Source organism: Pollicipes pollicipes, unplaced genomic scaffold (genome assembly GCF_011947565.3).
Source record: "Pollicipes pollicipes isolate AB1234 unplaced genomic scaffold, Ppol_2.1 Scaffold_3447;HRSCAF=4054_pilon_pilon_pilon, whole genome shotgun sequence".
Classification (NCBI taxonomy): Eukaryota; Metazoa; Arthropoda; class Thecostraca; order Pollicipedomorpha; family Pollicipedidae; genus Pollicipes; species Pollicipes pollicipes.
Window position 1 is genome coordinate 10,281,395 of NW_023596297.1, and position 14,527 is coordinate 10,295,921.

A 14,527-nucleotide genomic window follows, 5' to 3' on the forward strand; every position below is an offset into this window, starting at 1 on the left:
TGCAGTATGTCTGGACCTGCTTCAAGTTGTGCTTCACTGGGAATATTGTACAAATATATATTTTGAGATGCCAAATACATTAACAGACAGCAGCTGTGCGGCTTGCTTCAAGCGCAAAATGCCCCTGAAACATGACCTATTTACCGAATAACCTGCTGCATGGACGCCAGAACTCAACATGTCTGCTGCGACGCTTCATTGCATAGGACATGCAGGTGAAGAACATGCTACGAAAATCCCGCAAAATTCTGGTAAAACCCTACGAGTTTATAACAAAGCATGAAGATTTACCAGGCGAGCAGGACCAGTGCACTTTGGCCCGGCCATACAGGGGACCACGTCAGCCCATCCCACTTGACAAACGGTCCAACCCTTCATCTCACGACCTCTCGTAAGACCCACCAGTGACGCATCGGAAAACTGAAGCACAACAGCGACACCTGGTGGTGCTTCACATGCGTCCACACGATGCCTTCACAACACCGCCCGCGACGTTCCCGGCGCGAACACCCTGGCGTTCCTGTCCTCTGCCTTGAACTGCTGCAGTTCGGGGGCGGCGCCCCCACGGCGCACCTCCAGCTGACCCGTGACCTCAGGGCAGTGTCCCGACTCCAGGCCGCGCACGGCCAGCGTGACGCGCGCCAGCCGGTCGACGGCCGCTGCCAGCCGGCTGCGCTCCTCGTCAGCGGCGTCCAGCGCCGTCAGCGTGACCATCGGGCCGCCGCGTCGTCGGCTCCAGGCCAGCAGGTGGTGCACCAGCAGCAGCACCTCCGACACGGAGGCGCCCAGCCCAAGCAGCGGCGACAGGCCGTCCAGCAGCAGCAGGCCGCGGCCGGGCCGCACGCCCGCCACCTCCACCAGCTGCTCGAACAGCGCCTTCAGCCGCAGCGTGCGCTCTCGCTCGGCGGGCGGACCACACTCGGAACGCAGCACCTGCAGCGCCATCTCGGCGCCGTCGACAAACGTTAGACTGCCAGTGCTCTCCGCTTGGCGCACGCTACCGCCGCACTTGCCGCACATGTGGCGATAATGGGAGGGAGGCTTGTCCAGTGCGAAGACACATACTGGGATCTCCTCCCTCAGTGCTGTATTGATCAGATGACACAGCACAAAGCTTGCTTCTCCTGGGGATTGCTCACTGATGCTCAGCAGCTGGCTCTGAGATAGATCCAGTTGCAAGAAGTTGGCAACCTCTGGAAACATGGCAGCACCTGCAATGAATGTGGATCAGGCCCATGCTACATCCTTTCACACATTATAGCAATCAGTGCATGTTTAGAAACTATTAATTCCCTGTCTTATATGTACTGCTTCTTAAGAATGAAACCGGCACCCAATCTCAACTTGGAGAGTATGCTGTGGCCAGTAACCATACTATTCGTTGCACATATGTCGCAATAATCAACTACGAGCTTGTATACCAGACATCTATCAACATATTGTAATTATTTTGAAATTTTTTTGCAGACAACCAATACTCCGAGCCTGTGATAACGATCGGCACCCATACTTTACCGATCGATGTGCCATAGTCGATAACCTACCCTTCCCAGACCACGGTGTCATTTGGTTAAGTCAAAGATCACAAAAACGGCCGAAACCACCTCAAGCTGGCTTGCAGACATCTCCATGCTCCCAGCCTTTGGAACTGATCGGCAATCTTTACCAATCGATGCGCCATGGTCAACAATCTGTCTTTTCCAGAACATGGTAACCTTTTTGTTTTTGGTGGTCTCAGGCATTTTTGGTGACCTCTGACTTGACCCAAGGTCACCATATTCTGGAAAGGATAGGATATTGACTATAGCACACCGATTGATGAAAGCTTGATGCCACAGGCTCGGGGCATAGGATTATCCGCAGCCCATTTAGGTGACTACGTATTTTTGGCGACCTCTGACCTGACATAAGGTCATCATGTCATGGAAAAAATAGATAACGACTATGGCACATCGATTGGTGAAAATTGCATGATGATCAGCAGCATAGGCACAAAGCATGGGGTTGTCAACAGGTTCGGTCGGCCGCTAAACCCCTCCCCCGACACCGGGCTAGGAATCAAATTGCTTAAGAATAGTGTTGCAACTGTGAATGCAAAAGCAAGTGAAAACATGCAATCATGAAAAAATACACAAGAAAACCACAAGAAAGACCAAACCACCACCATCATGATCATCCTATACCACACACATAAATTAACAAACTGCCCTGCCAATAGCTCAAGTACCATACGCAAGTTAGCCGGTGCACAGTTCCATAAGCAAAGTTCCATGTGCATAAATCATTTTTACATAGACAAACCAACAGCATTAACCTCATTCCTCGGAAACACCAGCAGAATGGAAATACGGTTAGGTTGGTATTTTGGCAACATGCCAATCTCAAAACAATATCAGCAGACTTCTGCTGTTCTGACTTCACTTCTACTCTTGTTTTGAGAAAGATGTGTTGCTGAAATATCAGCCTAACTAAATTTCTATTCTCCTGGTTTTTCTGAGCAACAAGGCTAATACCACTGTCTTATCTGTGACTAATGTTTCTCACTAATACACTGAACAACTTGCATGAATCATTTTTACAAGGAAGCTTTAAAAATGAGCACAAACTACAAGAACTCCAGAAGTGATTATTAAGTACTGGATCTGATGGAAGAAAGGTAGCATTGTTGCTTACTTACCAAGCAAGCAGCACCAGGCATTGACCAATGGTGGTCTGATCATCGTGACATGCTGAATATCTATGTCTAACATGATGAATTATTGTTCTGTTTTGAGGAATTTCAATGTTTGCTACTATTCAGAGGTTTGCATTTTTACAGCAATTGATAAAGTACATGATATACCACTACATATGACATAAAATATGGTCTAGTCCTGTTGACATGCTATTTGATGCTGCATGTGTGGTGCACAGATGTGATTGAATGTGACAACACAAGCTGATGCTGTCTTTGCTGTATTATATTCATTCCTCCTATCTGACAATAGACACGCCCAGCCAATCAGTTAGCAACCACATGCTGTATCATACCATTGGACAGCGACGGTTTGTGGAAGTGATTAGTGTTTTGGATGTGCCAACTGCTATGGTTATGGGGCACCTAGCAGTGACAGCTTCATTTCTTCTTCACTTATGATAAATCAATCCTTTATCACTCACATTGCTATTTATAACTGTCCCATATAGATATATAGATATAGATATTTACATATATATATATATATGTATATATATATATATATATATATATATATATATATATATATATATATATATATATATATATATATATATATATATATAACAGCATGCAAGGCAGCCATGAGCAGTTTATAAAATCCATCAATTTTGCCAGACACCATCACATCAGTATGCCAACCCTCATACTAGAGCGCACCACACTAAGGTTGGGCTAAATTATGCTGAACAATAAAAATTTGGTGGTTAACTGTTCGCAGATTATTTTTACCCCACATTACTATCACAATGCTAGAACTCCATGAAGCATTGGCTTTCTATGACCTGGACCTGATGGTGATCATGCATTAAACTCTGAGTGCTCAAGTTTACAGTATACATGCTCTGAAATTGTGTGATACCTTGAAGAGGTATATACATAGCATGTAGCATCTACAGTGTGACGCACAATTTTTGGCAATCTGAGCCGGGGGGGGGGGGGGGGGGGGCACGCACCGTCGTCGCCTCCTTTGCATTCGTCACTGCTGCTCCCGCTGTTGTTACAGGGCTTTGGACGCTCCCTACTTACCTAATTGTGGGGAGTAGTAGCCCTAGAATCATTCACAGCTGTAAAAAGAGCCAACTTCTTTTTAAAATAAGCCGCTTTCTCCACCCAAAGCCATGCGAAAACAGCGCACTGGGGAAATATCAACCAAGAAGTAAGGATTTTGCCGTAATTTGGTTTTGTATTACCTGCACCACTACTGTACAAATTTTGGCTACATTCGGCACACATGCACGCCACTCGGTTTTTGACGAGCATTGTATAATTTTGATATCTGGTATAAATCAAATGAGTTCAGATTTACATAAACTTCATATTTATATCATAGCATTCTTTAGAAGACTTGCTGGCGCATATAAGTCGATCATGAATGTTAGCGTATAATACTTCGAACATACCTACTGAATATCGATGCGCCGAAGGCGCTCATGACGAATCTGGACACTGCACGGGCATAGCAGGATGGAAGCTATCGAGCCTCGAGCCGCAATCGTCCTTGCGTTATTTTAAGAAGTGTCTGGCCAGAACGCAGAGCAGCTGGATGCTCGACACCATTAGGAAAGAGAAGAGAATCCACAAGTGCCAAGCATGCCGTGTTTTCGGGGCCAGTGCTAAGCTGCAGGTTGGTCAAATGAAATACAATTTCCAAAAGTAACTATCTTGGCCAACTGAAGTGTGCTGTTCAGATACACTATAGGGTAGTTATTGCTGATCGTATGCCATTCAAGCTTTTAATTTTGTGTTCATATGATGTAATTAGAGGCAATACATGTTGTTGTGTATCACAGACAATTAGATGAGTCACTGATTATATTGAAGCCACAAAGAAGTTTGTAGTACTCTTACAGTAAACATAAACCATTAAGGGTGTCTGCTTTTGGGATATTATGTGACCCACAACACATGTTAACAGTAAGAAATGCCAGCACATCACCTAGCAGTGAATTTTTGCCTGCTTTTTGAGCTCTTCTGTCATCTATGTTTGTGGTTCGATACCATAAGGAAAACTAGGATGTCCTAAGGAAAAAACATGAGTACATTTTGATCTCTTTCATAACATGAAGAGTATCAATATCCTCCACTGGAACAACATGTGACATAGGCAGGATATGTTTGAAAAAGTGAGGAGGAAAATTGCATGTTCTCTCTTGTCTCTGCAGGCTGGTTAAGACCAAAGCACACAAGGCAAAAAAAAAACAACTAGAAAATGTCATTTCTGACCAAACTGCTGCTATGACATGGTGTTTTACTTTGAACTATTAGGGTGCTGGGCTATCTCCACACTAGACTCAATATGAACTGTTCTCTGCTTTTTTTCATTTCACATGTCAGTTTGCAGGAAATCCACATGGGTTGTACCTTGCTGAATCATTGAATTTGCCACCATTTTTGTTTGCAGACAAACTACCAAAATGAGCAGCACGCCATTGGGCAGGCAGCGTGCTCGTTTCCGGACCCCTCTGAGTGGGGCTCGCCTCCGGCAGCCATTCCGCTCTCCGCTGATCGCAGCCCGGACTACCCCACCACCGGCAGCGGCCCACTCTGAGGGACCGGCACCATTGTCGGAATCTATCGTCGCCTCACCCGCTGCTGACGTCACAGCCGACTCGCCGGCCGTTCCCGCCCTCGCCGCCACGTCGTCCTGCCTGACACCGACGCGTGTGACCCCAGACGCCAGGGCATCAGTGGCGACGGCCTCCGACTGTTGCGGGGCCTCTCCGGCCCTTCGAGCCACCGCTACGATCTCTGACGCCAGTGAGACGTGTTTGGCCGCGCGTGACGCCGCCGGCCGCTCTCCTGAGCTGAGCTCCATGCGTGACGCCGCCGACCGCTCCCCAGAGCTTAGCGCTGCGCTGGTGGCGGCGGACGCCGAGATCGCCAGGCTGGAGGCGGCCGGCTGCCGCGCCGAGCAGCTGCCCCTCTACATCGACGCCCTGCACCGCTACAACGAGGTGAAGGACGCCGCGCAGCTGGTGATGGGTCGGATCGCGGAGCTGGACGGCGTGACCGTGCGCGCCGTACACCGCCGCTACGACAGCCTACCCGAGACGGAGATGACCTGAAGAGACGCCCGGGCTGCTGGGCCAGCGCGGTGGAGGCTGTGGTCGGCAGGCGCGGTGTGTGCCCCGCCGGATTGAGTGTTGTTGAGGTCGGCTCCTGGCGTGAAGTGGAGGTGCTGGATCGCGTGGTTTGTGTTTGTGTTTATTGACAAAGCTGCAGACATCGGAATTTCCAAAGGGGAATCCTTGTGTCCGCAGGCAAGTTGAGGAGCATGTTAACCTGGCAGTCAATATGCTCCCCAACATCAGTGCCTGACCTGATATTTGCACCCATTATATATATATATATATATATATATATATATATATATATATATATATATATACAATGGTGGCCTTGACCGTAGTGTGTCGTGGAATGCCAGGCTGATGTAGCACTGATAGTCGGTGCTTATTGTGGTGATTGCTTACATGGTTATGCTAGTGCAATTGATCTGTTACCAGTTATCTGAACCACTAGTTGAGGATGCTGCGTTGGGGCATCATTTGATATCCTGTGATTCTCGGGTTTTGCAGCGAAGCGTTTGTGTATGCTATCTATTACTTGTGTTCAACGTATCGATAACAAGCTGCACGTACCTAACAAGGACAATTTAACAGAAAAATGAAGCTGAGCGGGGCAGAGGGGGAGGCATGATATCACACCTTCCCTTAGATATGCCCTCTCAGCATGCTGCAACTTATTTAGGGCATCATTGCTATGACTCTAGCATAATTCCCGGACGCATGCAATTTATTGCCATTGCATAGACCAAATATGGAATCTGCTGCAAAACGTGCAAGATTCCATGGCATCGCATCTTAGCAACCCAACACGACCAGCAAGCAATTTTTCGGAAGACGGGAACAATAAATGTGACAGCAGCTGCAATGCTGCCAAATTCTACGACGGTTAAGACCAATTTACGAAACCTTCAAATGCTTGGGGTCAACATCCGCCTAATTTGCAATCTGTTACAACGTTTGACTACGGATTATGAATTTGTTTGCCTTTCATGCTGTAATCTGCATTGATTTCCTACCCGCATTACAGTTCATCATCCTGCTCCAACATTTTGCCGCTCCTGAAAACACTTGGTTCAATATTTCTGAAGAACACATGTATATTTCGCTTATCCTTTGTAGTAGGTCTTGAAGCCTTCACGTGGAGATTCCTTCAAAACTGGCCTGAAAAGGCCGCCAGAAAACGTGCACAGAATTCAAAGTTATGACGAGAACATCCGAGTAGTTCCATCGTGCAGCCCACGGGCCGTTCAACTTGTGCAGCTTCTAGTACGGTACGGTACTAGAAGCTTCCAGTACGGGATTTACACAGCGTGATCCGCAGCCATAAGGACAGCACAGTTTGCCGTCCGTGCATTCGTCCTGACGCAGGCAGCTGACTCCGGGAATGAACTGGCATGCGGTGAAAAGGCCAGTCGTGTCTGGGCAGCGATCCTGTACGAAAAGAGACACCGGTCAGCTGACGGGGGGGGGGGGGGGGGGGGAGCGCACAGACGAAACGGAGGAGCCACCGGCTTGCATGATGACGGGTCCAAGCGGCCTGCTGGTGACATGGGCGTGGGGTTGCACTGAAAGTTGATACGTGAGGCACTGGACGGAGATCAAGTACAAGCAAACAAGGACAGAGATCAGCAGTTCCCAACAGGAATAATCAATAGAAGTGTTCCATGCTAGAAGGTATTGAAGCAAAGCAATACGTGGGACACTGGACAAAGATCAAATATAAACAAACATGCGGTACAAATATTAACAGTTCCAAATAGGAATGATCATCAGAAATGTTCCATATATGAATATATACGGCGCGCATCACAGATAATAAAGTAAACTCACTTTTCGCCATTGGTATCCTTTTCGTGAAAAAGACCGCCCTAGACGACACATTTTCTCTAATACATATGCTCCTCAATACGTCATTGCCAAGTGGCGTCATGGAGCGCTTCCATGACGTTGAAGCACTGTAAAACTAGCCGTGCCAAACTGCGGCCCTGGCGCTCACCTGTACTACTTCAAACTTGCCGCGAGATGGCGGTACTGAAGTATTTGTTGTGCCAAATGTCGTTATGTTCTCGTGTTTTGGCACTTCTCATGGTGTACTTGCATTTGCATCCGTCATTTCATGATGAGTGAATGAGTGAAATGAGTGCAGTAATATAGCTTACTTTTATTATTATGCCCGGTTATGACACTATTCTGAGTTATTAGACTACAGGCGTTATTTTGGTACCAGCCAGCAATCATATTTAACTTCATATATTACTTGGTACCAAACGTGATCCGCGATTGCAACTTGCACAGCTTGCTCGACATTAATTAAAAGGAATGTTTCACATCTGATCATATTAAAGCAAGCATCAGATATTATGAAACAAGCTTACTTATAACTGTAAGTATAATTTTGACAGGGTCAATACTTAACTCGGGTGAGGGTCAATTTGACGCACCGCGAAAGTTTTTCAGAATAATTTCTGAATGGCGAGGCATAGCCGCGCTAAATTTTGCATAGCTGTAGACCATTGAATAGCGGATCGTTTGGTATCAGAAACTGAAATGTACATAGTAAAGTCGCTGACCTACGGTAGGTCAAAGCCAAGCCGTGAATTTAGCGAAGTCAATTTCTATGCAAACGTTCATTCCGATGCAACAACCGAGTGTTAGACGACCCATACATCTTTGAGATACTTTCTTAGGCAACACAATAATTGAATGAACAAATTCCATTGACCTATGACCAGGCATGAAGGTCAGACAAAGGTCAAAGCCAACCTGTTTTGTTACTCTAGGGCTTGGTGTATGGGATAGTTTCTGGTGCTCATTTTTAATTTATTGATGACAGAAACCACATTATGCAGAGATACAAAGTAAGTCACTTACCTAAAATGACCTAGATCAACATTTCGCTTTCTGGAACATACTGCCTACCGTAATCTTTGTCGGTTATTCAAATCCACAACTTAAAGCAGTCTTGAATGATTTTGATCACCATTACCTTCGAAAGGTTAAAAAGATCAATGATCTTAACTGGGCGTGTGACCTTTTGCTTAAAACAGGTATCTGGGTTCTGTGAGGCACTTTGGAGACTAGCCAGGAGTTCGATCTTGTCTGACCTCATTTGACCCAAAGGTCATGAAGGGTAACCAACCGGCCACCCTGGAGTGTGTTAAGTGGAAAAGACCGCTCTAGACAACACAAGTTCTCCGTTTAGTAAATATGCTTCTCGATGCGACACTGTTTGGGTACGTCATCGTACCTTACACAACATTGATTGAGAGCATTGGCTGACGGCCATTATATCTGGAAATCGTGCTCACGAGCGCCGGATACGAGCGACTCGACCATTAAAGCCTTCTTGGTCATGATAGCCGCATGGTTTTTGTACTTGCGGGGTTTGCATGGCATTATGACGTCATGAATGCCAAAGTGACATTGAAATCCCTGGAAAAGTTTCCTATCTTCGCGGCCGTGTCCTCAGAGACAACACGGGTTTAGGTCTTACGAAGGGCGGGGATGGAACTATACCAACTGATCTTCAAGAGGGCTATTTCAGTTCAAAATCCCATACAAATACGGAAAACTCTTGCGGAATACTCCTCATGTGTTCCGCGAGAGTCATCAGGCCAGAACAGGCCGTAAAGATATCGAGGTTGCGGCATGACTGTGAACACTCGTTGGGCTTGCTTTCGTGATCAAAGTTTATCTAGTTCTCTATCCATTCTGACCTGGTGACCTTGGCGAAGAGCAGCGCGCATTTCCTTCCAGATTCCTGCAGCATTTTCTGTCGCCATTGCCACAGTCGCTGTCCACGTCACAGTTCGGTCTCCCCGGCTCCACAGCAGAAGCCACTGGACACGTGCCGGGCTTCGGCCCTGAAATATGTACAAAGTGAGTCACTTAACATGCGCCCGTGTGGCCGGTTGGATACCATTTGCTCGGAAGGCGTTGGGTGGTCAATTTGCCCCCCCCCCCCTCCTGGAAATCTCAGCAACTAAGAGAGCTAGAATCATTAAATCCTGTATGCAAACTCACTGGTGTCAAACTTTGGGGTTACTAAGTCATGATCTTCGGGCATATAAGGTCAAGCAAGGTTAAGCTTCAGACTGGTATCCAAAGTGCCCACACAATTTAGATACCTGTTATAAGCGAACGGTCACTGGTGCTCATTTAAGGTCAGTGGCTTTTTTAACATTTTGGGGGTCATCGTGACCAAGTTCGCACAAGGCTGCTTTGAGTTTTGCATTTTAATAGGTGCCAAAGATTACGCTTAACAGTATGCTCCTAAAATCGAAATGTTAACCTCGGTAATTGTAAGTCAGTGACCTCTTCTAACCTTTAAGAAGTACATGTAAGATGTATAATGCGGTTCCTGTTATCAACAAATTCGAAATAAGCACCGAAAACTACACCATATAGCAAGTTCTCGAGAAATAAAACGGTTGGTTTTGACCTTGGTCTGATCTTTATACCTGACCTTAGGTCAATGGAATTTGTCCATCCACTTGTTGTGTTGCCTAAGAAGCTATCTTAGAGATGTATGCCTTCGTGTAACACTATTGCTGCATCAGATTAAACGATTCCCTAGACATTGTCTCCGCTGAATCCATGGCCTGACTTTGACCTGCCATAGGTCCGCGACCTTGCCAGGTACATCTGAATTTTCTATACAAAACGATCCGCTATCCAAATGCCTACAGGCGTGCAAAATTTGACGCGGCTACGCCGCGTCGCTCGGAAACCGTTCTGAAAAACCTCGGAGAGGTTAAATTGACTATGGCCGGAGCGGGTGTTAACCCTGGTCTTGATAGCTTGAGAGAGCTGATGCAATCCGCTAAATTCTTTTGGGGGATACCTCTCCAGCATGTTGTGCAATTGTACTACAATTTTCAATAGCCTATGGGGCATTCATTGGCCGTGTTTTGACATGAAAAAGGTGTTTCGAGCTTTTCTAGTTTCGGAGCAGCGTCGACTTTCAGGAACGCTGCACGACAATCTCCGGCGGCGCGGCGGCGGGCGGCCACCGACCAAGTCTCGGACCATGCGCGGCGGGCCAATGGTTTTACTTTAATGTGATCATGTGTCATAAACGTAAAATCACAACACACAAATATATACTCTATTCTGCTCTATGATATAATACATTCTAGACATATACACCATTATATATACTAAGCTGAAAAGTACGATTTTCTAGAACATCTGACCTCTAAACTGGCACGATGGGGTCAATTATTGACCTAACAAACTAATGCTAATCGCGAGATCTCGTTGATACCAATCCACCTCGTGTCTTCTGCTAACCTCTGTCTGTCTTAGTTTGGAAACGCCAGGGGAGAGGGCTGCACCAAACCCAAAACGGTGAATCAGGGCAAGGGTTAACCTACGCTGACGAGGATGTGTGAACGTACCATTAAAGAGATCGGGACCACGAGATTTTTCGCAGCTTAGCTATGCTAAATACGGCGAATATCCAGTAAAAAACTGAGACACTTAGTGAAGGCACATGCAAACTGAAGGGAATGTTGTCATGTCTGCGATGTTTATAAGCTGACGGGCTTTTTCCCAAGGTTCGAAGGAATTTTCTGCTATTAGCAGCACTGTAAGGTGCTGTTGAGTGATGGCCCATAGATCCAAAGGAAAACTAAAAACATGCCAACAATAATGCGACGCAGAGACCACGTTGACGGAAAGGTTTTTGCTGTTGAACCGATTCCCTACACACATAGGACTAAAAATGATGTCCCATCGATATGTCAACAATCAAAGCGAGAATGATAAATGCCCAAGCTCACAGGTACCTTTCATTCGTGACACACACAAATGCAAAAATGCATACATTTACACCAATTTGGCCCAACGTCTTCCGACAACTGGCGCGTACCGTCTGGTTCCTCGCATGAGAAGGAGCATGGCGCGGTTCGGCAGCATTTCTGCTCGCCGGGACACTGGGAGTCGTCATTGCAGGTGTTTGCAATCCCGAGTGCTGGACATTCCACCGCTATGAAAAATCGCCGTCTGCACGTACCCGGCTTCTCTGGAAACGAAGCAAAGCGTTATTGGCCGGGAGCCCACTGGTCAGCCATCTTGAGAAACGAAAAGGCCACTAACCTGCTTCGTGTACAGTTTTCATTTTCATCGTGTGTTTTTAGTTACCCTACAAAAATACAACAATGCTGCCAAGGCTCTATCAGGATTGGGGACGTTTTCCAATTACGCGTACCTACAAACATATCGCCGTCATTGCTAGATGGCCCGGTCACATAGGCGGCAACTAGATCAGTACAAAGAGCATCAGTCAATCATTGTATCATCAAACAATCGGCATCTAATGCGACAATAAGAAAGTCGAGGATGTCTCAGAGTGCTGTGCTAGAGATTCCTAAAACGATGTAAAGTACTCGTGTAATTTCAGCAATAGGCTTTCTTACGACCCACAACCAGAGCTGTTAAAACCGCACACCATTCATATTTCATCCATGGAGCTCAACTTTCATTGCAAATCCAGGACCACATCCTGATGCTTTTTTCTGATCAGCCTTGATTCGTGATAGCTTTCAGCACAGCAGACACTGGGACAGACAAAGTCGTGCTCCAGGGAAAGGACGTGGGCGTAGCGAGGGGACCTATGCCCACTATGAAACACAAGATGTAGGATGCAACTGTGTTTCCTGACGCTATGGTGGATACGGGCTTCCCTTTCTACACAGGTACCGGCCGAACTACGCGCTTGTTCCAATGCATCGCGCAACTCGGGGCTGTTTTCCAATGATGAGCTGTACATCGCGCTCTTCGTCGTTGCAGATTGCCTCCGGCCTATGCAGCATTCTTCCTATCTTTTCTAAAAGCTCTTGACTACAATCCCCTTTACTTTTTGCTCCCCGATGAGGTCGAGTTTTCTGCTTGTCAAATAAACGGCTCGGACGTGCCCTTGGTGAACCCACGAAACCATTTTCTGTCGGCTTTCCACTGTCAAGAGGACATGCTTCACAACTGTTGTTATAGTACTGGAACACCGATCAGCAGATATCGTCCATACTTAGCCCGTAGGCCATCTTTGGTAGCCTTGCCAACCTCGATACAAGGGTGGCCTCTTCTTTCCGGTACATGACAGACTGGCTTCCCAGATTTCCCATAGCTCAGCATGCAGAGGACCCCGCAGTTTTCTAACCGGAACATTGTAGGTCTTGCTGACCTAGTGGAGGCTAAGGCAACTGCTCCTTACGGCAGAAACAACTGTTCGAACCCGGATGAAATGGCATACTACTGAGGGTAAAAGTTCATAGGCCAGACAGGCAGGACACTGGAGACACGAATCAAATAACAGGAAAGAAGCGAGCGCAAACACGCGTGAAGCGCATTTCTAGACCACCTGTAGGGGACAAGGTCAACATGCCCAATTAGGGCATCAGGCGAAGGTGAGGTCGCTGTCTAATGGAAAGCAACCCACAAAACGCCTGAAAAAGGGGTCAATGTACACCCACACAGAACAAGAAGGCGGAGTCATCAACCAGATGGAAGACACGGCCCTCAGTGCAGTCCATGGGATATGGGACACTTTCACTGCATGCGTGAGTTTTTCTCCACTTTGCACGTCTAGTCTGTCGCCAAGACTCAAATGAACTCCGCAATATTTATCCTGTGTCCTTATCAGCCATTAACTTAGCACTATTCTTGAGAGCTGCATATCGGTGATGGCTGAAAATTTGAAGAAAAAAATGCATAAGGAAAGCCAACTAGAATCCGAGCAACGTAAAAACAGCAACAGCAACGCCAAAAATAAAGATTCCGTTTTCATTTTTTCAGTTCCAACAGATTGCAGCACCACTTCGTGGTACTGTTAAGGCTAATCCGTTCTTATAATTGATGTAAAAATCCCACAGGTGACATATACGCTCGGACTGCCTTCTAAACGCTTGAATTGATGTTCTAAAGCATTCGAAAGTACTTATTCCAGATGCGTCAGTATTTCCATTCAACCGCTGGTCACTGCTTAATGTCAGCCGCGGGACCGCACCGCGCGACCTGAACACGCTAGGACGCCGGGAGTCGAGCTTTTTGTGCTGCTTGCTTAAATTTGCGAGCGCGCGTGTTTAAAACTGTGTCAAATAATATCATCCCTAAAAGAGTTTGACCGAACGTTAAACATTTCCAGATTAACATGGGTTGGTAAACAGGATAATTGTCTCAAATATTTTGATCTACAATCTACGCGCACGGGGTCCTTAATACTTCGGTAGAAGCCGGATAAATATTCTAGCAAATTGTCTGATATCTATCGATTTAGAAAGAGCTAACTCGATCCTCGCGACATGAAAAACGCCAGCAATTTATTTCATGCTGTACTTAAACACCTGATTTCTTCATTTTATTGACTTAAAAATTCAAACAGAACTCATCTTGCGGTAGCCTGTAGCTTCTGTTTCAGTCAAAGAATGCAAGTTTGATAACAAAACGAAGAAAACCGTTCTTCTTCTTCACAAGCAAGCCATGCGTAGCGATTTTTGGAGAGGCTGCCTTCACCATTGGGGCTCTTTTCAACCCTGTATCCTCCTTGCCAAGGCTCTGGCTGCACCCCTGCCAGCAGCATATCATAACGGGTGTGCACCAGTACGACGCGGATTGTTTTTGTCTCGCCTCGCCATGGCCCAAGGCTGTCGAATGTGCTTCAGACGTCTCAACATCCGCCGCGCGGGCATGCGATGTGCGTGACATGCCAGAGGATTACCCA

General features: G+C 46.6%; 1 protein-coding gene across 1 annotated transcript; it reads right to left on the reverse strand.

Moving 5' to 3' along the window:
* Window positions 1–287: 287 nt before the first annotated feature.
* On the reverse strand, window positions 288–4,138 carry LOC119091603 (uncharacterized). Its single transcript, XM_037214411.1, has 4 exons — window positions 4,130–4,138; window positions 3,694–3,766; window positions 704–1,193; window positions 288–312 (listed from the first exon to the last, which is right to left on the reverse strand). Exons 1-4 carry the CDS (start codon window positions 4,136–4,138, stop codon window positions 288–290), a joined length of 597 nt encoding a protein of 198 aa, XP_037070306.1.
* Window positions 4,139–14,527: the final 10,389 nt, after the last annotated feature.

What these genes read in the sequence shown, in the direction of transcription:
- LOC119091603 (XM_037214411.1), bottom strand. An exon ending in ATGCAAAGGAGGCGACGACG is followed by an intron (nt 1,194 to 3,693) that starts GTGCGTGCCCCC and finishes CCATGTTTCCAG; the next exon opens with AGGTTGCCAACTTCTTGCAA. An exon ending in GGCGGCCCGATGGTCACGCT is followed by an intron (nt 313 to 703) that starts GACGGCGCTGGA and finishes GCCGGGCCAAAG; the next exon opens with TGCACTGGTCCTGCTCGCCT.